A 20,817-nucleotide genomic window follows, 5' to 3' on the forward strand; every position below is an offset into this window, starting at 1 on the left:
CAACTCTCCATATAGGATGACTGGAGCAGTTTTTATCCTCCATCCTTTACCTTGTTGGCTTTTAGTTAATTAATCATGTATATATTAAAAAAATACTGTGCATGTTTAATCATGTCAAACACACAAAAGGTATGCAAATAGCTGGGTCTAATCTGAGGTGACATAGTGGGCAAAAGAACTATTGGTTATAATGCTACCCCGAACGATTGCCAGTGGTCAGACTTATTGCAAGCATCCTACCATCACCTTTTGTGTGTTTTATGTTTAATCACGTTCAGTTCCAGAAAGTTATTTCTTTTAAAACCTATGGAATCAATCCATTGGTCACTCTGACCCCTATTTTCTTACTAATATTTTCTTATAGATGTTGATGAATGTATAGATAACAACGGTGGCTGTCAGCAAATCTGTCTGAACACGATGGGAAGCTATGAATGTCAGTGCAAGGAAAGTTTTTTCTTGAGTGATAATCAGCACACCTGTATTCACCGCTCTAACGGTAAGTTTACGTGAGATTGATATTTGCTTTTTTTATTGTGATTGGGCAATTTTCAAATGTTCAGTCATTGATATAATAAAATGACTATTTCTTTGTCAGGTGTACCACTATGGACTTAATTATGAATGTCTCATTAAATTGCGTGCTGTGCGTAAACTCTTGTTTATGCATGGTAGCGAATGACAAATTTGGTTTTATTTAATGCATCCTTAAATTGTTGGATGTATTAAATAAAACAACATTAATTAAATTTCAGCAGGTCATACCTGCTGAAATTTAACAGGGGACAATATACTGTATTTAAGGTATCGTGGATTTTGGTGCATTACATACACAAATCTTCATGTTAGTATGAAACATGCAGTACAAGAGCATGATTGGTACTGAAGAGTGAAGGTACATCCTGTAGCACTGGAAGTGAGACCTTTTGGATGAAAAGTTTTCTTACCTTAGTTTGCTTTAGAAAAACATATGCTTCAGTTTTTGGTAAGTGAGAGCGATGATTGCAGTGTTGTGATTTTGGTCGACAGCAAGTGGTCTGGGAGAGAAATGGGTCCTCGACAACACAAAGGGGGTCATTCCAACCTAGGCGGTAAAAGGCGCTTACCGCCGTTCAGAAGACTGCCATAACACCGCCGCGGCCGCGGTAAACCGCCCCGGTCATTCTGACCCACAACAGGCAAACTACCAAAATACAGACATCCACAAAAGTCCGCCACACCAAAGGGCAGCGAGAAACTGGCGATGACCAAACCTCCACCGTCACGCCAACAGAAATACGCCCACACTATCACGACACACGAATCCACGCGGCGGTCTTTCAACCGCGGTATTCCATTGGCGGTACACACCGCTGCGCTCAAAATACACACACACTTACAAAACACAACCACATTGGACAATTCAAAATACACACACCTGAGACACATACACACACCACTCCCACACACCCAATTAAATATAAAATACACACCCACATCACCCACAAACCTCCACTCCTAGAGATTCGTGAACACGCACCGAGAAAAGACATCCGAGCACCCAGACGCCCAATTCACTGTCACCCAGCAATATTTGCACGCACTTCACACAACACAACAATACAAATCACCACACTTAGCACCACACAATCCACCCTACACATCACCCACACCACCCCATGGCACCGCAAAGACACCCCAGGTTCTCTGATGAGGAACTCAGGGTCATGGTGGAGGAAATTGTATGAGTAGAGCCACAGCTGTTCGGGGCAAAGGTGCAGCACACCACCATTGCCAGGAAGATGGAGCTATGGAGCAGAATAGTGGACAGGGTCAACGCTGTGGGACAGCACCCAAGAAATCGGGACGACATCAGGAAGAGGTGGAACGACCTACGGGGGAAGGTATGTTCCATGGTATCCAGGCACAACATCGCGGTGCAGAAGACTGGCGGTGGACCCCCACCTCCTCCCCCAGAATTTACAACATGGGAGGAGCAAGTCTTGAACATCCTGCATCCTGAGGGCCTCGCAGGAGTAGGCGGAGGAATGGACTCTGGTAAGGCAAATCTTAACTACTTCTTCCCCCCACCCCACCTGCATGCCAACTCATACCCCCACCCTCACCCCCATCACATCCTACTCCTTGCAACTGTCTCACCATCACAACCCACCCATCCCAACACCTAGCCCTGCATGCGTCCACAAAGCATGGACACCCATCACCTAAGCATGCCCACTGCACATACACATACAACCCCCCCAACCACCGTCACAACAGCCCCCACAAAGGAATGCCAGCACTGGGGTACACGGGCACCCACCCATTGCACGCTATGACACACACAGAAGCAATAACCATACTTTTATACCCCTGCAAGACCCGAACGCCATGTCACCGCGCAGGAGGGTCCACAAATGTCCACTCCACCCCCAGAAGAGGCCCACAGTGAGGACAGCAGCTCTGTCTCCCTGGATCTAGATGACCAGCCCGGTCCATCGGGGACCTCGGGACAGTCGGTTCCCCTCACACAGCCACAGGCCACAGTAGACCTCCCCCTCTGGGAACACCAGCACAGCACCCACCCAGCGGGCCCATACCTCTGTCCCCAGCACACGTCAATCAGCGGTGTGTCCACAACTACAGGGAACCCAGGCTAACCCACCACCCCAACAACAACAGGGACCTGGGGGCAGTGGTAGTGGGCACACGGTCCAGGGGACAGAGGCCCAGGGAAACAGGGGAACTGGGAGGGCTGCTGTGCGACAGGGGGGGGGCAGGCCCAGGGAACCCACTCTCCACGAGGCCCTCTCCTCCATCATGGGAGCATACCACCGCTCCCAGGAGACGATGGCGACGGTCCTGGCCAGGTTTCAGGAGATCCAGCTTCTGCAGGAGCAACAGTATATGGGGTTCAGGGAGGAACTAAGAAACATCAGTTCCGCCATGGGCACCATCGTAGTGGCCCTGAATGAGGTAGTCACGACATTGCGGGACACTGTGGCACCTCAAAGGGCCCCTGACACTAGCATGCACCAAGAACTGCCTACCACCTCTGCCGGTGCTAGTGGACAGGAGGCCCCGACACAAGACCAACAGGCCACCAGAACCCCACCCCCTGCAGAAGGAGAACCACCCGCAAGCGGGCCCTGAGATCCAGGAAGAAGACAGAGTAAGATGTCAAGACACCCGCCAGCAAAGGATACCGCCCTGATTGTCATCCCACTATCCCACATTGTCACCCTGTCCAACCTTAAACTGCCCCTGCTCCACTTCCCACAGGCATTTGGACAATGCACCTGTGAAACTGATAGTCTGGACTCTGCCATGGACAATCCTCCACCATCACCCCTCACCGATTTGCAACCACCCATCCAATTTAGAGCACTTGAATAAAAACACTTATTGCATAAAACAATCTGGAGTCTGGCTGTTATTTAGAACAAATGTATTAGACATGACCGTGCCAAAATGTGCATTCACATTGTGATGCTAACAAACCGCTGTCACACAGCTGTAGTCAATGGGGAAACAAAGCAGATGTCACGCAGTGAGGCCCACATCTCTGAAAACGGAAGGGAAATTGTTGGGCAGTCTACCCTTTTGAATGCCATCCAGGCTGTACAAAGGGGGGTGCACCAGAGTAATGCATACCTGGAGGGCATTCATTCGGGTCAGACTGCCCATCAGCGATCGTTCAACGCTCTGGCCTCAGCACTGACGGCAGCAATTGTCCCTGTCTCTAGCCTCCCCCCTCCAACTCCCTCCACCCAGACCCAATCCCCTGTACCTCTGCCTATCCCAGACACACCATCAGACCAGCCTGCACACACCTCAAAACCCAAGGGAAGCTCATCCAGACATAAGCACCACACATCACACAAGCATTCACACAAGCAACATCCACATGCAGACATACCAACAGCCACTGCCTCCACTGAGTCCCCCTCCTCCTCGTCTCCCTCCTCCCTCCCTGTCACGTCTCCACTCACACTTGCATGCACAACATCTTCAGCCACTACGTCCATCACCAGCACACCCACCAGAACACTCCGCACACGTGCAGTCACCACCCCCACTACCATTTACACGTCCCCTGTGTCCTCTCCCAGTGTGTCTGTCACCCCCTCTTCCAAACTATACAAACGCAGGCAGCCACCCACCCAACAGCCATCCACCTCACGACAGCCTCCAGCCCAAGCACCTGCACCCAAAGACACCAGACTTCACACTCCTACAACCACATCCTCTTCCTCCACTCCCATACCCACTACACCTACCCGTCCCTCTCTTTCCAAATTGCTTTTCCTTGCCAACCTTAACCTCTTTCCAACAACTCCCCCACCCCGTCCATCTCATAAGACTCCAATCAGCACCTCAGCCACCACAAAACCGGGACCTGTGAAGACTGTTGTCCATGGACTGTGGAGTCCCCCACCCTCAAGGGCATCCAGTTCAGCTAGGAGCCAAGGCACGGCCAGCCCACCACCGGAAAAGCATCCTAAGATTGCCAGTGCCCGGCGCGAGCGACCAAAGACCCCAAGGACAAAAATCCCTACATTGGCTCCGCCAGGAAGTCGGGTGCCACCTGGCGCACCGCCAAAAGTGGGAAAGGGCCACAAGCGTGCAGGGAAGGGTGGGAAGGGCAGCACGCCCGACAAGTCCGGCAGCAGGCCAGCTGGCCAGGAGGGCCCACCAGCCCCATCCCAGGTGTGCAGGAGGACACACACAGGCCCGGTACTGCAGCACAGGAGGGCCCCGCAAGCCACGTCCCAGGTGGGCAGGAGGACACCCACAGGCCGAGAACTGCAGCCCAGGAGGGCCCCGCAAGCCACCAGACAGATGGGCAGGAAGGCCCCGCCAGCCACATGTCAGGTGGCGAGTGACATCCATGCCTGGGCCGGATCCGCTGACCAGGACACTCATCTCAAGCACCGCTCCGCTGGGCCCTTCATCTCAAGCACCGCTCCGCTGGGCCCTTCATCTCAAGCACCGCTCCGCTGGGCACCGCCGTCTCAGGAACCGCTGAACTGGGCCCTTCATCTCAAGCACCGCTGAACAGGGCACCGCCGTCTCAAGCACCGCTGAACTGGGCCTTTCATCTCAAGCACCGCTGAACAAGGCACTGCTGTCTCAAGCACCGCTGAACAGGGCACCGCCGTCTCAAGCACCGCTGAACAGGGCACCGCCGTCTCAAGCACCGCTGAACAGGGCACCGCCGTCTCAAACACCGCTCCGCTGGGCACCGCCGTCTCAAGCACCGCTGAACAGGGCACCGCCGTCTCAAGCACCACTGAACAGGGCACCGCCGTCTCAAGCACCGCTCCGCTGGGCACCGCCGTCTCAAGAACCGCTGAACTGGGCCCTTCGTCTCAAGCACCGCTGAACTGGGCCCTTCGTCTCAAGCACCGCTGAACTGGGCCCTTCATCTCAAGCACCGCTGAACAGGGCACCGCCGTCTCAAGCACCGCTGAACTGGGCACCGCCGTCTCAAGCACCGCTGAACAGGGCCCTTCATCTCAAGCACCGCTGAACAGGGCACCGCCGTCTCAAACACCGCTCCGCTGGGCACCGCCGTCTCAAGCACCGCTGAACAGGGCACCGCCGTCTCAAGCACCACTGAACAGGGCACCGCCGTCTCAAGCACCGCTCCGCTGGGCACCGCCGTCTCAAGAACCGCTGAACTGGGCCCTTCGTCTCAAGCACCGCTGAACTGGGCCCTTCGTCTCAAGCACCGCTGAACTGGGCCCTTCATCTCAAGCACCGCTGAACAGGGCACCGCCGTCTCAAGCACCGCTGAATTGGGCACCGCCGTCTCAAGCACCGCTGAACAGGGCCCTTCATCTCAAGCACCGCTGAACAGGGCACCGCCGTCTCAAGCACCGCTGAACAGGGCCCTTCATCTCAAGCACCGCTGAACAGGGCACCGCCATCTCAAGCACCGCTGAACAGGGCCCTTCATCTCAAGCACCGCTGAACTGGGCCCTTCATCTCAAGCACCGCTGAACAGGGCACCGCCGTCTCAAGCACCGCTGAACTGGGCCCTTCATCTCAAGCACCGCTGAACAGGGCCCTTCATCTCAAGCACCGCTGAACTGGGCCCTTCATCTCAAGCACCGCTGAACAGGGCACCGCCGTCTCAAGCACCGCTGAACTGGGCACTGCCGTCTCAAGCACCGCTGAACAGGGCCCTTCATCTCAAGCACCGCTGAACAGGGCACCGCCGTCTCAAACACCGCTCCGCTGGGCACCGCCGTCTCAAGCACCGCTGAACAGGGCACCGCCGTCTCAAGCACCACTGAACAGGGCACCGCCGTCTCAAGCACCGCTCCGCTGGGCACCGCCGTCTCAAGCACCGCTGAACTGGGCCCTTCGTCTCAAGCACCGCTGAACTGGGCCCTTCGTCTCAAGCACCGCTGAACTGGGCCCTTCATCTCAAGCACCGCTGAACAGGGCACCGCCGTCTCAAGCACCGCTGAACTGGGCACCGCCGTCTCAAGCACCGCTGTACAGGGCCCTTCATCTCAAGCACCGCTGAACAGGGCACCGCCGTCTCAAGCACCGCTGAACAGGGCCCTTCATCTCAAGCACCGCTGAACAGGGCACCGCCATCTCAAGCACCGCTGAACAGGGCCCTTCATCTCAAGCACCGCTGAACTGGGCCCTTCATCTCAAGCACCGCTGAACAGGGCACCGCCGTCTCAAGCACCGCTGAACTGGGCCCTTCATCTCAAGCACCGCTGAACAGGGCCCTTCATCTCAAGCACCGCTGAACTGGGCCCTTCATCTCAAGCACCGCTGAACTGGGCCCTTCATCTCAAGCACCGCTGAACTGGGCCCTTCATCTCAAGCACCGCTGAACTGGGCACCGCCGTCTCAAGCACCGCTGAACTGGGCACCGCCGTCTCAAGCACCACTCCGCTGGGCACCGCCGTCTCAAGAACCGCTGAACTGGGCCCTTCATCTCAAGCACCGCTGAACTGGGCCCTTCATCTCAAGCACCGCTGAACAGGGCACCGCCGTCTCAAGCACCGCTGAACAGGGCCCTTCATCTCAAGCACCGCTGAACAGGGCACCGCCGTCTCAAGCACCGCTGAACAGGGCCCTTCATCTCAAGCACCGCTGATCTGGGCCCTTCATCTTAAGCACCGCTGAACAGGGCACCGCCGTCTCAAGCACCGCTGAACAGGGCCCTTCATCTCAAGCACCGCTGAACAGGGCACCGCCGTCTCAAGCACCGCTGAACAGGGCCCTTCATCTCAAGCACCGCTGATCTGGGCCGTTCATCTCAAGCACCGCTGATCTGGGCCCTTCATCTCAAGCACCGCTGAACAGGGCACCGCCGTCTCAAGCACCGCTGAACTGGGCCCTTCATCTCAAGCACCGCTGAACAGGGCCCTTCATCTCAAGCACCGCTGAACTGGGCCCTTCATCTCAAGCACCGCTGAACAGGTCACCGCCGTCTGAGGCACCGCTGAACTGGGCACCGCCGTCTCAAGAACCGCTGAACTGGGCACCACCGTCTCAAGCACCGCTCCGCTGGGCACCGCTGTCTCAAGAACCGCTGAACTGGGCCCTTCATCTCAAGCACCGCTGAACAGGGCACCGCCGTCTCAAGCACCGCTGAACTGGGCCCTTCATCTCAAGCACCGCTGAACAGGGCACCGCCGTCTCAAGCACCGCTGAACAGGGCCCTTCATCTCAAGCACCGCTGAACAGGGCACCGCCGTCTCAAGCACAGCTGAACAGGGCCCTTCATCTCAAGCACCGCTGAACAGGGCACCACCGTCTCAAGCACCGCTGAACAGGGCCCTTCATCTCAAGCACCGCTGAACAGGGCACCGCCGTCTCAAGCACAGCTGAACAGGGCCCTTCATCTCAAGCACCGCTGAACTGGGCCCTTCATCTCAAGCACCGCTGAACTGGGCCCTTCATCTCAAGCACCGCTGAACAGGGCCCTTCATCTCAAGCAACGCTCCGCTGGGCCCTTCATCTCAAGCACTGCTCCGCTGGGCACCGCCGTCTCAAGCACCGCTGAACTGGGCCCTTCATCTCAAGCACCGCTGTACTGGGCCCTTCATCTCAAGCACAGCTGGCCCATTGGCGGAAGGGGCAGGCCCGCATCTGTGTCGGGCAGGGCTGCACGAAGCACTCTGGGCACTAGTCCCCCTCCAGTACCAGACTGTGGAGACTGTTATCCACTTGAGAGACTGTGGCTTTGCACTCCCCAGGATGGCACAGCGGGCAACCCACCCACTGTAGAGACTTGTGAGACTGTGGCTTTGCACTCCCCAGGATGGCACAGTGGGCAACCCACCCACTGTAGAGACTTGTGAGACTGTGGCTTTGCACTCCCCAGGATGGCACAGTGGCCATGGAGGCCCCTCGTGGATCTGGCGTCGTGGACTCATCTGGCGGAGGTGCCCCCCCTTCCCTTCCCCCTGAGGTGCCTGTAGTTTTCCTATCTGATGCCCCTGCAGTGTTCTCTCCGTTGGAGGCAGGTATCCTGCGTAGGCTTTGCCCATGTGTTTTGGCCCAGTGGCCCACGAACAATGACTGATAGACATATCGGACTGGACAATTTATGTATATAAAGTTATAGATGTGTGATATATTTTATACTCAGTCTTACAATATAATTCTATATTTATAATCATTTCCTTTTGCCTTTGCATTCTTCTTGGGGGTTTGGGGGGGTAACTGTGATGTATTTCTATGCATTGATGTGTGTGTTGTAGTGGGTGAGGGTGGGGGTGGGTGTATCGCGTATGTGTGTGCCCGTAATATTTTCTCCTCCCCTGTGTCGTAGGTGCAGTACTCACCGTTGTCTTCTGCGTCGGCGTTCGTGCTCCTGGTAGAGGAGCAGTAAGACAATGGCTGGTAGGATGTGGAGTTCGGGTTCCATGCTGTCCAGATTCCTCGTGGGGTGTATGGAGGTGAGCGTTTTCCGTTTGAAATGTCTGTTTCCGCCGTGTTTTTATCGGCGGGGCTACCGCCCCGGAAAAGGTGGCGGATTGGTGGGTTGTAATAGGGTGGGCGGTACATTGTCTCCCGCCTGTCTGTTGGCGGTGACCGCCGCGCTGTTTGTTTGTCCCGCCGTGGCGGGCGGTGTGTTAAAGTGGCGGTCTCTGTCGGCGGTTTCCGCCAGGGTCGGAATTCCCTTTTTTTTACCGCCAGCCTGTTGGCGGTTTGACCGCCGCTTTAACACCAACCGCCAGGGTTGGAATGACCCCCAAAGTCTTTATGGAATACAATGTGGGTCAGGTTAGGAGAACCTGAGCAGCTATAGGCATTACAGGAAGGGAGCATCACCGGAGGAGCCAGGATGGAGTTTAGAAGCAGTCCTTGGTCCGATGTGGAGGAGACATGGGCACAGGCTTTGGATCCAGGGAATCGGGAAAGAGTGACAAAGGAAACTGGTCAAGTCCTAGGAGTCAGCCAACTTAGATCTTTACCTCTAGGTATTTTGTAAAAGCGCTTATGTGACAGTGAAATTCTGCTCCAGATTACATTTACAATTGAAAAACAGCCTGGATGAGTATTTTGAAATGTTAGATGAGAATTTTTAAAAGTTACATTGTGAAACTGGTAATTTTGTCATAAATATAAGAGCATGGCAGTCACAGCCTGCAAACGAGTGTTGCGAGAAATGTGGATCCTTTTTTAATAGGGGAAATGGTAACTATTTGCGTATCACGTAAGTGCACAGATGCTTATTTGACCCTGTTTAACCACTCCTGAGGCAGTTAGTAGGTTGCAGAATTGTCTCTGATCTTTGTGCGACTGTGGCATCTTCTACATTGCTGCAGGCTTAGCCCATGCGAAGGGAAGTGCATTTATTTAAATGGGGCATTGCGTAATTATGCCAGTTTGCATGATTCTGATTAGTCAAGCATGCACACTGCCAAAAGTATCTCAAGAGACCCAGTAAATGCACCATGTGGTGGCTCTCATTTAGGTGACACACCATACTCCTGTTGCTTGATCATTTGCGACAGGACACAAGGCCTGCAGGTTTCCTTCTCCAACCTGCCTACGCACCCCACATGTGTTCCTAAATAGGCAGGCTCCTGGTTCCTTTTCAAACAGGAGTGTTCACTCCTCATCTTGGCTCGAGATGGAGTCTTTAGAGGCCCTCATCATGGGCTACAGAATCCTCAAAAAGCAGCAGGCAAAAACTTGATTTGTGTTCTTATAGTGCGCTATCACATTGCGGTCATGCGGCTGACCTTCAACACACTCGAGGTCAGCCAATCTTCTCCTGATTCACTATTGAGTCTTTATACTACAAAAATTTGGTGGCAGACTATTGGGCAGGGCCCAGGCGGTCAAACGACTTTCATCCCATCTCACAAGTGGAATGCAACCACTTCCAATTCATGGAATACTGAATACTTTTATCTAGTGTTTTATTGAAAACCTGCAACAAGGGTAGTAAAAATATCCATTGCTAACTCTCCAACGCTCAGCTGGCCATACGAGCCTGGCGTTAGTCGTAAGGTGACATGTGGCTCCCCATAAAACGCCAAATAAGTACAATTTTTAAACTACTGCAGGTGCTTGAAATTATAGTTTTTAAGTTGGGCCTACAAGGCAACTTAAGATGTCTGATTGTGAAAGATCTGTTGGGAGCTTACAGTGGCCTTATAACCTCCATGTTGTTTACTAGTGGTTGGCCTTACTGTCACTCATTTGCTTGCTCCTTATTTCTTATTCTTTGCTTCATACACTTCCACTGTCTGAGAAAACAACATCAAACCCAAACCTGTGCACAGGAACCGGCAATGGACGTCCAAATCATCACTCTGCTTCACTTCTAAGTACAAAGTATATACTACAATAGCCACATTCATAAACAAGCAAAACATACACTTGGAATGGTATTAGGTGCAAAATAGGTTATAAATCTGACTATGCATTAGCTACACACTATCAGCTACTGCCAAGTAACTAATTTTTAGTAAGTAGGTGAAAAAAACTTTACAGAATAGTTAGAGAAGATCTTCAAATTAGATGTTTTCTTTTTCAGTGCCAGCTCCCCGTGTGCAGTATACAGACCCTTCTACCTGCGCTGGGATACTCCAGACTGTTTAAAAGAGCTGTCCTAAGCTCGGCACTCAACAGGCTAGGACTCCTAATGTTAAAATGTTGTGTACTCTCTAAATCACATCTTTAAGCTGCCTGCCCTGGATATGGTGCACTCCGTATGATGTTGCTTATTTCTACCGCCTACATTCTCAGTTTGCTTGCTTTCTCAGAAAACCTCCTCCTGCTATATTGCTGAAATACTGCATTAACCTTGGTTTCCCAAGTAGCGACCTACTCGCTGTAAAATGCCTCTCCAGGGGTAGTAAGCGATACATAAATTCAATTAAAATTACAATACCCCCATACTCATAATAGGTGTTATTTATCGCACCTGATAAATAATGTACCCTGTGTTGTTAAATAACACTTCAGATAGAAATCAGGCCCTAAATGTTTTAAGATTTATAATGATTCTTGTAGCATGCCTATGTTTCAGAGTTTGGTGACCTAAATGTATTCTGCCTTCGTCTGTTACTCTTTTTTTTTCATAGCAGTATGTTATTAGTTATATTGGCACAATTTGAGCCAAGAACATGAAATCTTCGTATGATGCCCGAGACAGAGATTGATCTGTACTTTTGAACGTGGAAGCAGTTTTTTTTTCACTACAACAACATTACTACTGAAACTGGAAACGGATTCATATGTTTGTGGAAACAAGCATTTTCCTTTCCTGCATTAATGTGTATGTTGTTAACCCTGGACCGTTTGTGTGAACGGGAAGTGGCTTACAAATTACTACTTTCTTTGCTTGTGCATCTATTGTAGCTTCACCACTTTGTATGAATAGGTCTTTTAATGAAGTGCTTTACTTTGCTGGCACGAGGTTTATGTAAAGAAAATTTTACATAGTTTAGATAAAAATGTGCTGGGACAAAATATGTTTCCGGAAATCTTGTATCTACCTTTATGGACTTGAAAGTGCTAATGCATTTTGTGCTGTGGTGAATGAAGTTTTAGTGAGAGTAAGAAATATGGAGAATACATTATTTCACCTGCATATATATAGTGCATCTTGTATTTAGTGTGTTTAGTTGCTTATGAATCTCTGAGAAAGTAATAGCTTGTGGAGGTGGAGTAAAGCCGAATGGGCTTTTCCAGACTCTTCTATTCGGTGACAGTTTATCACTTAGGGCCATATGTAGCAAAGGTTTTTTACCCATTCTGTGTCTATGGGAAAAAGTGTTCGTACATATGGCCCTTAAAGCGAGCACTGAAACTGCTAATTCAAGTACTTTTGCAACAGCCTATATCAAAGAGCTGGAGCACCTGTATTTTCCCATCTGACGGTGGTGCTGCTTATGGCCAGAAATGTTAAAGCCTTTGTTGACACCTCTAAGGTAGACAACATACCCCCACACAATAACACACCACAAAGCAAAATAACAACACAATTAAAAGACACCAGGGCACAACAAAACCATTTGAACAGAACACAGTGCTATAACTACAGTGTAACACACTACAATAAAGGAGCACAAAAAACATACAACACATCTGATATTGACTTTTAAACATATAAAGTCTGACGCCAGATATACCCAGGCGTCAGACTGGATCTGGAAGGTTTTCAAGCAGTATTCATGCTCGCCGGTAGGTGGCATCTTTGAGCTCCACGTCTGCGTCATCCACACCAGAAGTGACGTGCTCAGTACTTATAACGACATCAACTCAGTGTGCTGATGTAAGTTCTTTCCCTTCCACGCCAGATAGCGCTGATCCCGATTGAGCTACTCCTCATTCTCATTTAACTGGGTTTTTTTGACTTTTTTTTTCAACCTGTTGAGATTTTATCTCCAAGTGGAAGGATGTCTCCAAAGAAACCAGATGGTTTCAAATCATTTGGTGCCTGTCATAAGCAAATGTCGGCGATAGACCCTCGCTTCATGTGTTTGTGGTTTCTGGAGCCAGGACACGACTCCAAGGCTTGTGAGGATTGCTGTGCCATTCACCCCTAAGGCACTGAGGGACCAGTCCATCTAGCTTCTCACGACCTGATGTCGGTCTACTCTACAACGCTCGAGGTCCCATTTGCGTGGGAGGTCCCAGGACCATTCAAGGGACCACCTCCGACATTCTTCGTCACACTCAGTCATCGAGGAAGTTGGATAGGTCCCACAAGAATTCGAAAAAGTCCAAACACTCTTCAACTTGCTTTCATCCGTCAAAGTCATCTGACAATACGAGGGAGCACGTGCACTGCGGGCCCCATGAGTTAGCAGGACCTCATCCTTGTTCCTCTCCGCTCTTTTCCAGTTTACCAGGATCGACCCCCACCCAATTCAAAGAAATTTCTGAGGCCATGCGCTTCATCTTCAAGGGGTCTGACCCCCTCTGGAGCACCAATGGACTTTATGGGCATGGGAGGGGCCCCTACTGAGACAACATCAGCAGGCTTGCCTCCAGAGCTATTTGGGTTCCAAGCATCCCTCGCTGGATCAAGAGATGAGCCACTGGTGTGACAGAGAACCCCTCTCGGCGCCTGCTTCAGTGCCAATGCCCTAGGCAGTGCCATCCTCATTGTCATTTCCGACTCTGACACGGAGCCCGATGGGTCTCGTCTGACAAAGGACATCCTTTCTGAAGCGGAGCCAGTGCCTTATTTAGGCCACTTATAGGGCTGGTGAGGGAGATGTTTGGGAGGGGTATATGGAGTCTATGGACCCTTATGGCAAAGACCCAGTTGAGGAGTGCAACTGGTATGAGGAACAGGGTGAGGCCAGTGGGTTAGAAACCTGACACTGGCCTGTTTTCCCCTCCTACTGTGGCTATGGAGGAGGAAGCCTTGTTTGCAATGGTGGTGTGCAGGGCAGTTGAGGTCCTAGACCTTAACCTGCCTTCAGTGGCAGTCAAGACTAATGTCTTGGTGGAGGTGCTTCAGCCAGGAATCACCCCATCAGAACCCTTAATCCATTTTAATGAAGCGCTTACAGACATCCTACATAGTTCCTTGTCGAAACTCTGCACAAGGGCTCATGTGAATAGGACGATTGCTCACCATTGCCCCACTCCTAGAGATCTCTGTTTCATTACCCTGCACCCCACCCCAGAGAGCTTAGTGGTCCAAGCCTCCTCATCCCACATCTTCCCTGGTACAGTCCCTACCACTCTACCAGATATGGAATCCAAGGGCTGGAACCTTCTGTAAGATAATGTTCTCTTCCACCAGCCTGACACTGCAGTCAGGGAACACCACATGCCTGTTGGCCCGTTATTCCTATACATTATGGGATTTGATTGCACATGAGCTCCCTATGCTCCTGGAGGAGGCCAGGACCAAAGTCTCTCAGGCTGTTGCCAATGGGAGAGATGCACTAAGTTCACCATCCAATGTGGACTTGACACTGCCAACTCACTGAGCAGAGTAATTTCATTGTCGGTGGCCTTGCGGTACCATGACTGACTGAGAATATTTGGCTTTTCTGGGGATGCCCAGGCTTCCCTCATGATTATGCCCTCTGAATCCACCTTGTCTCTTAGGAGGCAAGGTGGATTCAGTGCTGGAACGCGTCAAGGACAGAATGGCTAATGCCAGGTCCTTGGGCTTGTCTGTGGCTTCCTCATCAAACCCCATCCGCCATCTGTCCCTTTCCTGGTCATGCAACTGCACCCATACCATCCCAGCCACCAGGCTTCCCACTCTTTTTGTGGCTGAGGGTCCCACAGACTGTGTTATACAGGCGGACAGCAGTTGGGTAAGTCCACCCTAACCTCCCACGCCCTTACAGCCGATGCCTCCAAACCTTCTTCAGACCATCATAGGCATCCAGTGGGAGGCAGGATATGCCATCACCTCCCATTGGGTACTCCAGGTAGTCCGAAGGGGTTACTCTCTTCCTTTTGTGATGCCCCCACCTCCCATGTCACCCACTTACGATTGTCTGACAGAGGATCATGTCTCCTTGCTCTGTCAATAAGTGCAAGTTCTCTTTCCTAAGGAAGCCTTAGAGAAGGTGCCGGCATCAGAAGTGGGTTATGGTTGCTATTCCCACCACTTTCTGGTGCCAAAGAAGGTTGGTGGACTTTAGCCTATCTTACATCTGTGGATTCTCAACCTCTTTTTAAAAATGAAGTTAAAAATGCTCATGTTCGCCTCAGTTCTGTCTTACCTAGACCCAGGAAACTGGATGGTAGTGTTGGACCTACAGGACACATATTTTTGCATCCCTGTCCTGCGGGCCACAGATGCTGTCTGCAGTTCACTTTGGGTCAAGAGCACTTTCAGTTTGCTGTGCTACTTTTTGGCCTTACCAAAGCCACTCAAGTGTTCAACAAGGTGATGACGGTGGTCAAAGCTCATCTGTGGAGGTCTGGGATTTCTGTCTTCCCTTGCCTCAACAACTGGCTATTGAAGGCGGGCTCTTTCCAGGCAGTTGTCACCCACCTTCTGAATATGGCAAACCTCCTGAACTTGCTGTGGTTCAATATCAACATGCCAAAGTAGCACTTGACTCCCTCTCAGATGCTTCCTTTCATCTGCGCTGTTCTGGACACAGTGCAGTTTCTGGCCTATCCTCCCAAGTGGCGAGTCAAGGATACTCAGGCTATTATACTGATGCTTTAGTCTCCATCCTGTATTTCGGTGAAAATGAGTTTGAGGTTGTTGGGCCTCATGGCTTCCTTCATCCTGCTGGTAATGCATGCCCATTGGCATATGTGGGCCCTGTAGTGGGACCTGAAGACCCAATGGGCATAGCATCAAGGGAACCTCTCTGACATGGTCCAGATCTTGGCGGAAACTGCAAAAGACCTGCAGTGGTGGTTAACGACCCGTGATTTTGTTAGTGGCAGACCACTCTCCCTTCCCCAAACAGATCTAATGGTGGTGACAGATGTTTCACTCCATGGCTGGGGCGGGCATCTGCGATAGTTGGAGATCAGAGGACTCTGGTCTCTGGCAGAGTCCGAGCTCCACATAAATCTGTTGGAGTTTTGTGTGATTCGCTTGGCATTAATAGCCTTTTTTCTTTTGATAATGGAAAGGCTGGGGCTGGTGTTCATTGTCAACACGACTGCCATGTGGTACTGCCACAAACGGGGCCGCCTCTGAACATGGCTGGAATGTCAGGACATTTCTGTGATGGTTCAAAACCCGGCGGGCTCTCTGAATACCAAAGCGAACAAACTCAGCAGCAGATGCCTAGCTGATCATGAATTGCATCTCCATTTGGAAGTGGTGCAAGGGCTCTTTCAGCAATGGGGAGAGCCTTGGTTTGATCTGTTCACCACTGCATAGAACGCTCAACACCACCAGTTTTGCGCAGTGGAGTTTCCAAAGCGAGACTCACTCAGAGGCACTTTTTGTTTCAAGTAGAAATCTGGCTTACTGTACACTTTTCCACTAACTCCACCCCTGCCCAGAGTTTTCAAGAAGATCAGAAACCACCAGTCAGTCCCAAATTATTCTTGTGACTCAAGATTACGCACAGAGAGTCTGGTATTCCGAGCTATTGAGAATGACCATCGGTCCTGCAGTCAGGTTGCCTCTTCGAGAGGATTTCCTGTTGCAGCAACAGGGGAGTCTTCACCCTATCCTGTTCACTCTCTACCCTCATGTGTTGAAATTGAGCAGCAATAGCTGACAATTTTTGACCTTCCTCCTGAAGTCTGTAACATTATTTTGCAGCCAAACATACCTCCACCAAGTCTGCATACGTCTTCCATTGGAGAAGATTAGTGTCATGGTGTGCTTCCCACAACACTAACCCCATTCTGCATCCCTTTCTCATGTTCTATTGTTTACATTATCCTTGGCACAGGAGGGATCTGCTCTGGGCAAAGTTAAGGGTTATCTTTATGCCATCTCAGCATTTTTGTGGTTGCCGGACCAACCCTCTTTCTTTAAGTCACCCATACTGGCTAAGTTCCATAAACTCCTGCAACATATGTTTCCCCTACACTATTCATAATGCCTCAGTGCGACCTCAATTTGGTTCTCACATTTCTGATATGTACACTCTTGGAGCCTCTCCACAGTTACCCTTTCTGACTCTTGACCTTAAAAACTGCCTTTTTAGTGGCCATAGCATCAGCTAGGAGGATCAGAGAGTTGCAGGTGCTCTCAGCACACCCTCCATACATTGTTTTCTATCCAGACAACCTAATGGCTCATCTGATAAAGTTTCTATATAGCTGCAGATTCCTTACCAGTCCACCCATCCTCTCAACTCTGCAAACCGGTTCAGATGTAAGGGACACCCTTTCAAGGCCTTAGTCTTTTCCACACCAGTGGTCAGTTCTCCTCATTGCTCCGCATACCTGGCGTGGAAAAGTCACAAAAGTAACTGATGTTAGCATGCGGGGTTGGTGCCTGTATAGGTACTGGGAGGAAATGGAGTGTATTACATGGTGTGGTTCTGTGACCTCACCGTGTAATACACTTTCCAAACCCTTTAGTTCCAGTAGGTCTCATCTGTAAAACCCTCAGCTCAAACATGTGTAGCTATGGCACTGAGCAGCAACGCTTACACAGAGGCAGTGTAAAGCAATTAAACAGCATCAAAACAATAGAGAAAGACGTTGACATGACAATAAGAAATCCAACACCAGTTTATAAAAATAGACAGTTTTTTGTTTTTATAAGAGTTTAGACACTCAAACAAAAAAGACTCCTCAGAGGGTTCCGGAGATGTAGATTTTAAAAGCAATAGTAAATCAAAGCAATTTGACTCATCCGCTAACAAGCCTTTGGAAAGTCAATGAATTGGACAATTGGAAACTTTTTCAGAGAAAACTTAGGTCAGTGTTACTGTAGTCAGTTAGAAGTACTTGTTGGTTAGAAGTAATTGGGGAGGGCCAACACTTGCAAGGAGTTAGTCAAGAGGGCCATCAAGGTCCTCAACAACATCTAAGTGACTTTCTGCAGGAGGCAGGTAGCACCTCACTGACCTGGAATCCCTCAATGTTCTCTTTCCTGAGAGGAGTCAGCACATCTGTCCAAGATGGCACAACACTGTCTCGTGTAGCAGGCTCCATGTGTGCCCGGGTAGGTACAGGAGTTTCACAGATGGCAGCTTTGCTAAAGATGTATACTGCAACAAGTTACATTCATTTCCATGAGATACAATTTGGGCTTATTTTAATGAGTTCTTTGATAGCTTGGAGTGCCTACTTTGGTCGCACCATTCACAACTGAGCACACCTGAGGGGTCAGTGTGTAACAGTTTACTCACCAATTGGGAGACCAAGCCTTTCAATAGAAAAAACAGTAGTTTTGTGTGTTATATTGTTAGGACATGCAAAGTACATGCCCTGCCTACGTCATATGTTGCACCCTGACTTTAGGACTTGGTAAGCCTGCCAGAGTGGTGACATATACAGATGTACAGGGAAAGTGGTGGCTTTGCCATTGCTTTCAATGGCGAAGTTGGGCTAGCAGTACTGAACTGCTCTACCAGTCTGCAGTGGCAGATTTGTTTTATATGGAGGACCTCCAGGGTGGCACAACAATGCTGCAAGCCCTGGGGTACCCCTCTAACTTATGTGCTCTGGGTACCAGAGTACCAAATATCAAGGGACTTACAGGTAAGTTAACCACTTCCAAATGGGTACAGCCGATTCAACATACTCTTTAGGGTTAGGGCACTGGCTCAAAGGTCTTGTTAGCAGGCCTCAGTGCACTCTGAGTGGAAAATCCAGCAGCATCAGTCAAAAAACTTGTGTGGTGACTTACAAAAGGAGGTATTTCCTCACAGGCACTTCCGGCGCATATGACGCCGACGTGAAGCTGAATGATGCCACCTACTGGAGCAAAAGCCCTGCTTGAAAATCTTCCGGATCCAATTGGACGCCACGGGATATGAAAAGTTAAGGAATCTGCAGCTGGAATATCAACCAGAAAAGGCATTAAAGAAGGTAAGTGACTTGTTCAACACTACCACAAGAAAATTAAACACAACAAATATGTAGAAACATTCTTGTCATACATTACCACCTTGACAGATCTCCTCTCATAATAAGATGATAAAATATGTTTGCCCCAAACACTGCCTTAATTAATACCAAGGACTCGTAATGGTGCCGTTTAAAAATGTTTTGTGATCTAGCCCAGTGGTCCAGAGGAAAAGAACCCCTTTTTGACTGAATACTGCATTTTGTTTTAGGCCAAGCCATGATGCTAGGTAGAACGAGGTCATTATTTTAAACACTGTATGCACTGGCCTCCAATCACCACGTGTAGTTAAAATGGAAAATAGCCATCAAAATATGTTTTTCGTTCATCATTCCTAAACGGATTAATGGGTGTCACTTCTTTAATTTTTATTAAGTAGTCGAGTTTTCTACAGAAAAGGCAAGAATTACATTTTGAGGGATCAGTATTCATCTCTTAAATTCTTACTAACATTGAAAAAACACATATTCACACAATCAGCTTGTTTTCTTACTATGTTACAAAGTGGTATAACAGAAGTAGGGTTGTAATTAAAATTTTATTATTGTTAGTAATAATACATCAAAGTAAATTACATATCTGATAGGAACTTCTAGCTGCAAATTCCATACCTTGGAATATTCCCCAGGCGTCAGACTCGATTGGGAATTTTTTAGCAGTCCTTGTGTGCTTCAGTAGGTGGTGTCAGTCAGGTGTGTGTGGCATCATTGCCGTTGTCTGCACTGCGATGCTAAACTCAGTTCCTTCTTTTCTATGACTAGTCCACCTTTTTTAATTTTTTTGAAGATGTGTCTAAAGAAACTCACCAGGTTCCACCCTTGTGGAGCCTGTCATCAACAGATGTTGGTGACCGACCCCCATTTGGTGTGTCTGTAGTGCCTGTAGAGGAACCATGACTTCCTGTTGTGTGCGAAGTGTAAGACTATGAACCCTGAGCTCATCCATGAGCAGGCCATGAACCTCCTGGCTGCTTGCCATGTGACTCTGTGCTGCTCCAGGTCGTGTTAACCTAGGAAGTCTTGGGGCTGCTCCCAGAGTTGCTCACGTTGGTCCTCATTGCTCTTCAGGACCTTTTCAGGTAAGTCCCACAGGAAGAATTCCAAGAAGTTGAAGTGCTCTTCAACTTCTCAGTGTCGCTCCCATTCTTCAGATGATGTGAGGGAACAACGGCATTTGAAGGTGTTTCCTGTACAGTTGGTGTCAGAAAAGGGACATGCTCTGCCCCGCCCTGAATTTCTCGGAGTTGGAGTGACCCCTGGCCAACTTACAGAGCTTCATGAGGTGATGAGCCTAATCTTTGGTTGGTCAAACTCCTATGGAGCACCTTCAGGTCCCATGGGTTCGGGATGGTCTTTGATTGGTGCTCCACTGGTGGGTCCGCTGGCTCGACTCTGGCCACGACTTTGAGACCTCCTCCGGGGACCATTCCAGTGGCAATGTTCACGGCCCCTCAGATGCCCATTGCAGTGCCAAACCCATTGTGATTCCTGACACCTATACGGAGCCCGATTGGCATTGCACAAGGTCACTTTCGAACAGGCCTACATAGCTTGAGTTGGAGAAGGCGCCATGTTTCACTGAAGGGCTCGCTGAGGAACACAAATGGAGATCTGAGGTTCCCTGTACCTTCACTGACCCCCTTGGCAGAGTCCATGGCCGATGACAACTGGTATGAGGACTTGGCTGATGCCAGTGGTCTGGATACCTCACCAAACACTGGCCTCCTCTCCCCTCCTACGACGAAGGGGCCTCTTTTGCAATGATGGCCTGAAAGGCAGCTGAAGTCCTAGCCCTACAGCCTCCCACGGCTCAAGTCAAGACCGACGACTTGCCAGAGGTGCTTCAATCAGGGATATCCT

At 50.1% G+C, this 20,817-nt stretch overlaps 1 protein-coding gene across 2 annotated transcripts in view; it reads left to right on the plus strand.

Moving 5' to 3' along the window:
- SCUBE1 (signal peptide, CUB domain and EGF like domain containing 1) overlaps positions 1–20,817 on the plus strand; it is a 2,009,692-nt gene that overhangs the window by 242,950 nt on the left and 1,745,925 nt on the right. For both annotated transcript variants that reach the window (XM_069228295.1, XM_069228296.1), the window contains exon 4: positions 365–499. In XM_069228295.1, the coding sequence (XP_069084396.1) occupies positions 365–499 (135 nt within the window). The remainder of the gene's footprint in view (positions 1–364; positions 500–20,817) is intronic.

The sequence above is a fragment of the Pleurodeles waltl genome, chromosome 4_1 (genome assembly GCF_031143425.1).
Source record: "Pleurodeles waltl isolate 20211129_DDA chromosome 4_1, aPleWal1.hap1.20221129, whole genome shotgun sequence".
Taxonomy (NCBI): domain Eukaryota; kingdom Metazoa; phylum Chordata; class Amphibia; order Caudata; family Salamandridae; genus Pleurodeles; species Pleurodeles waltl.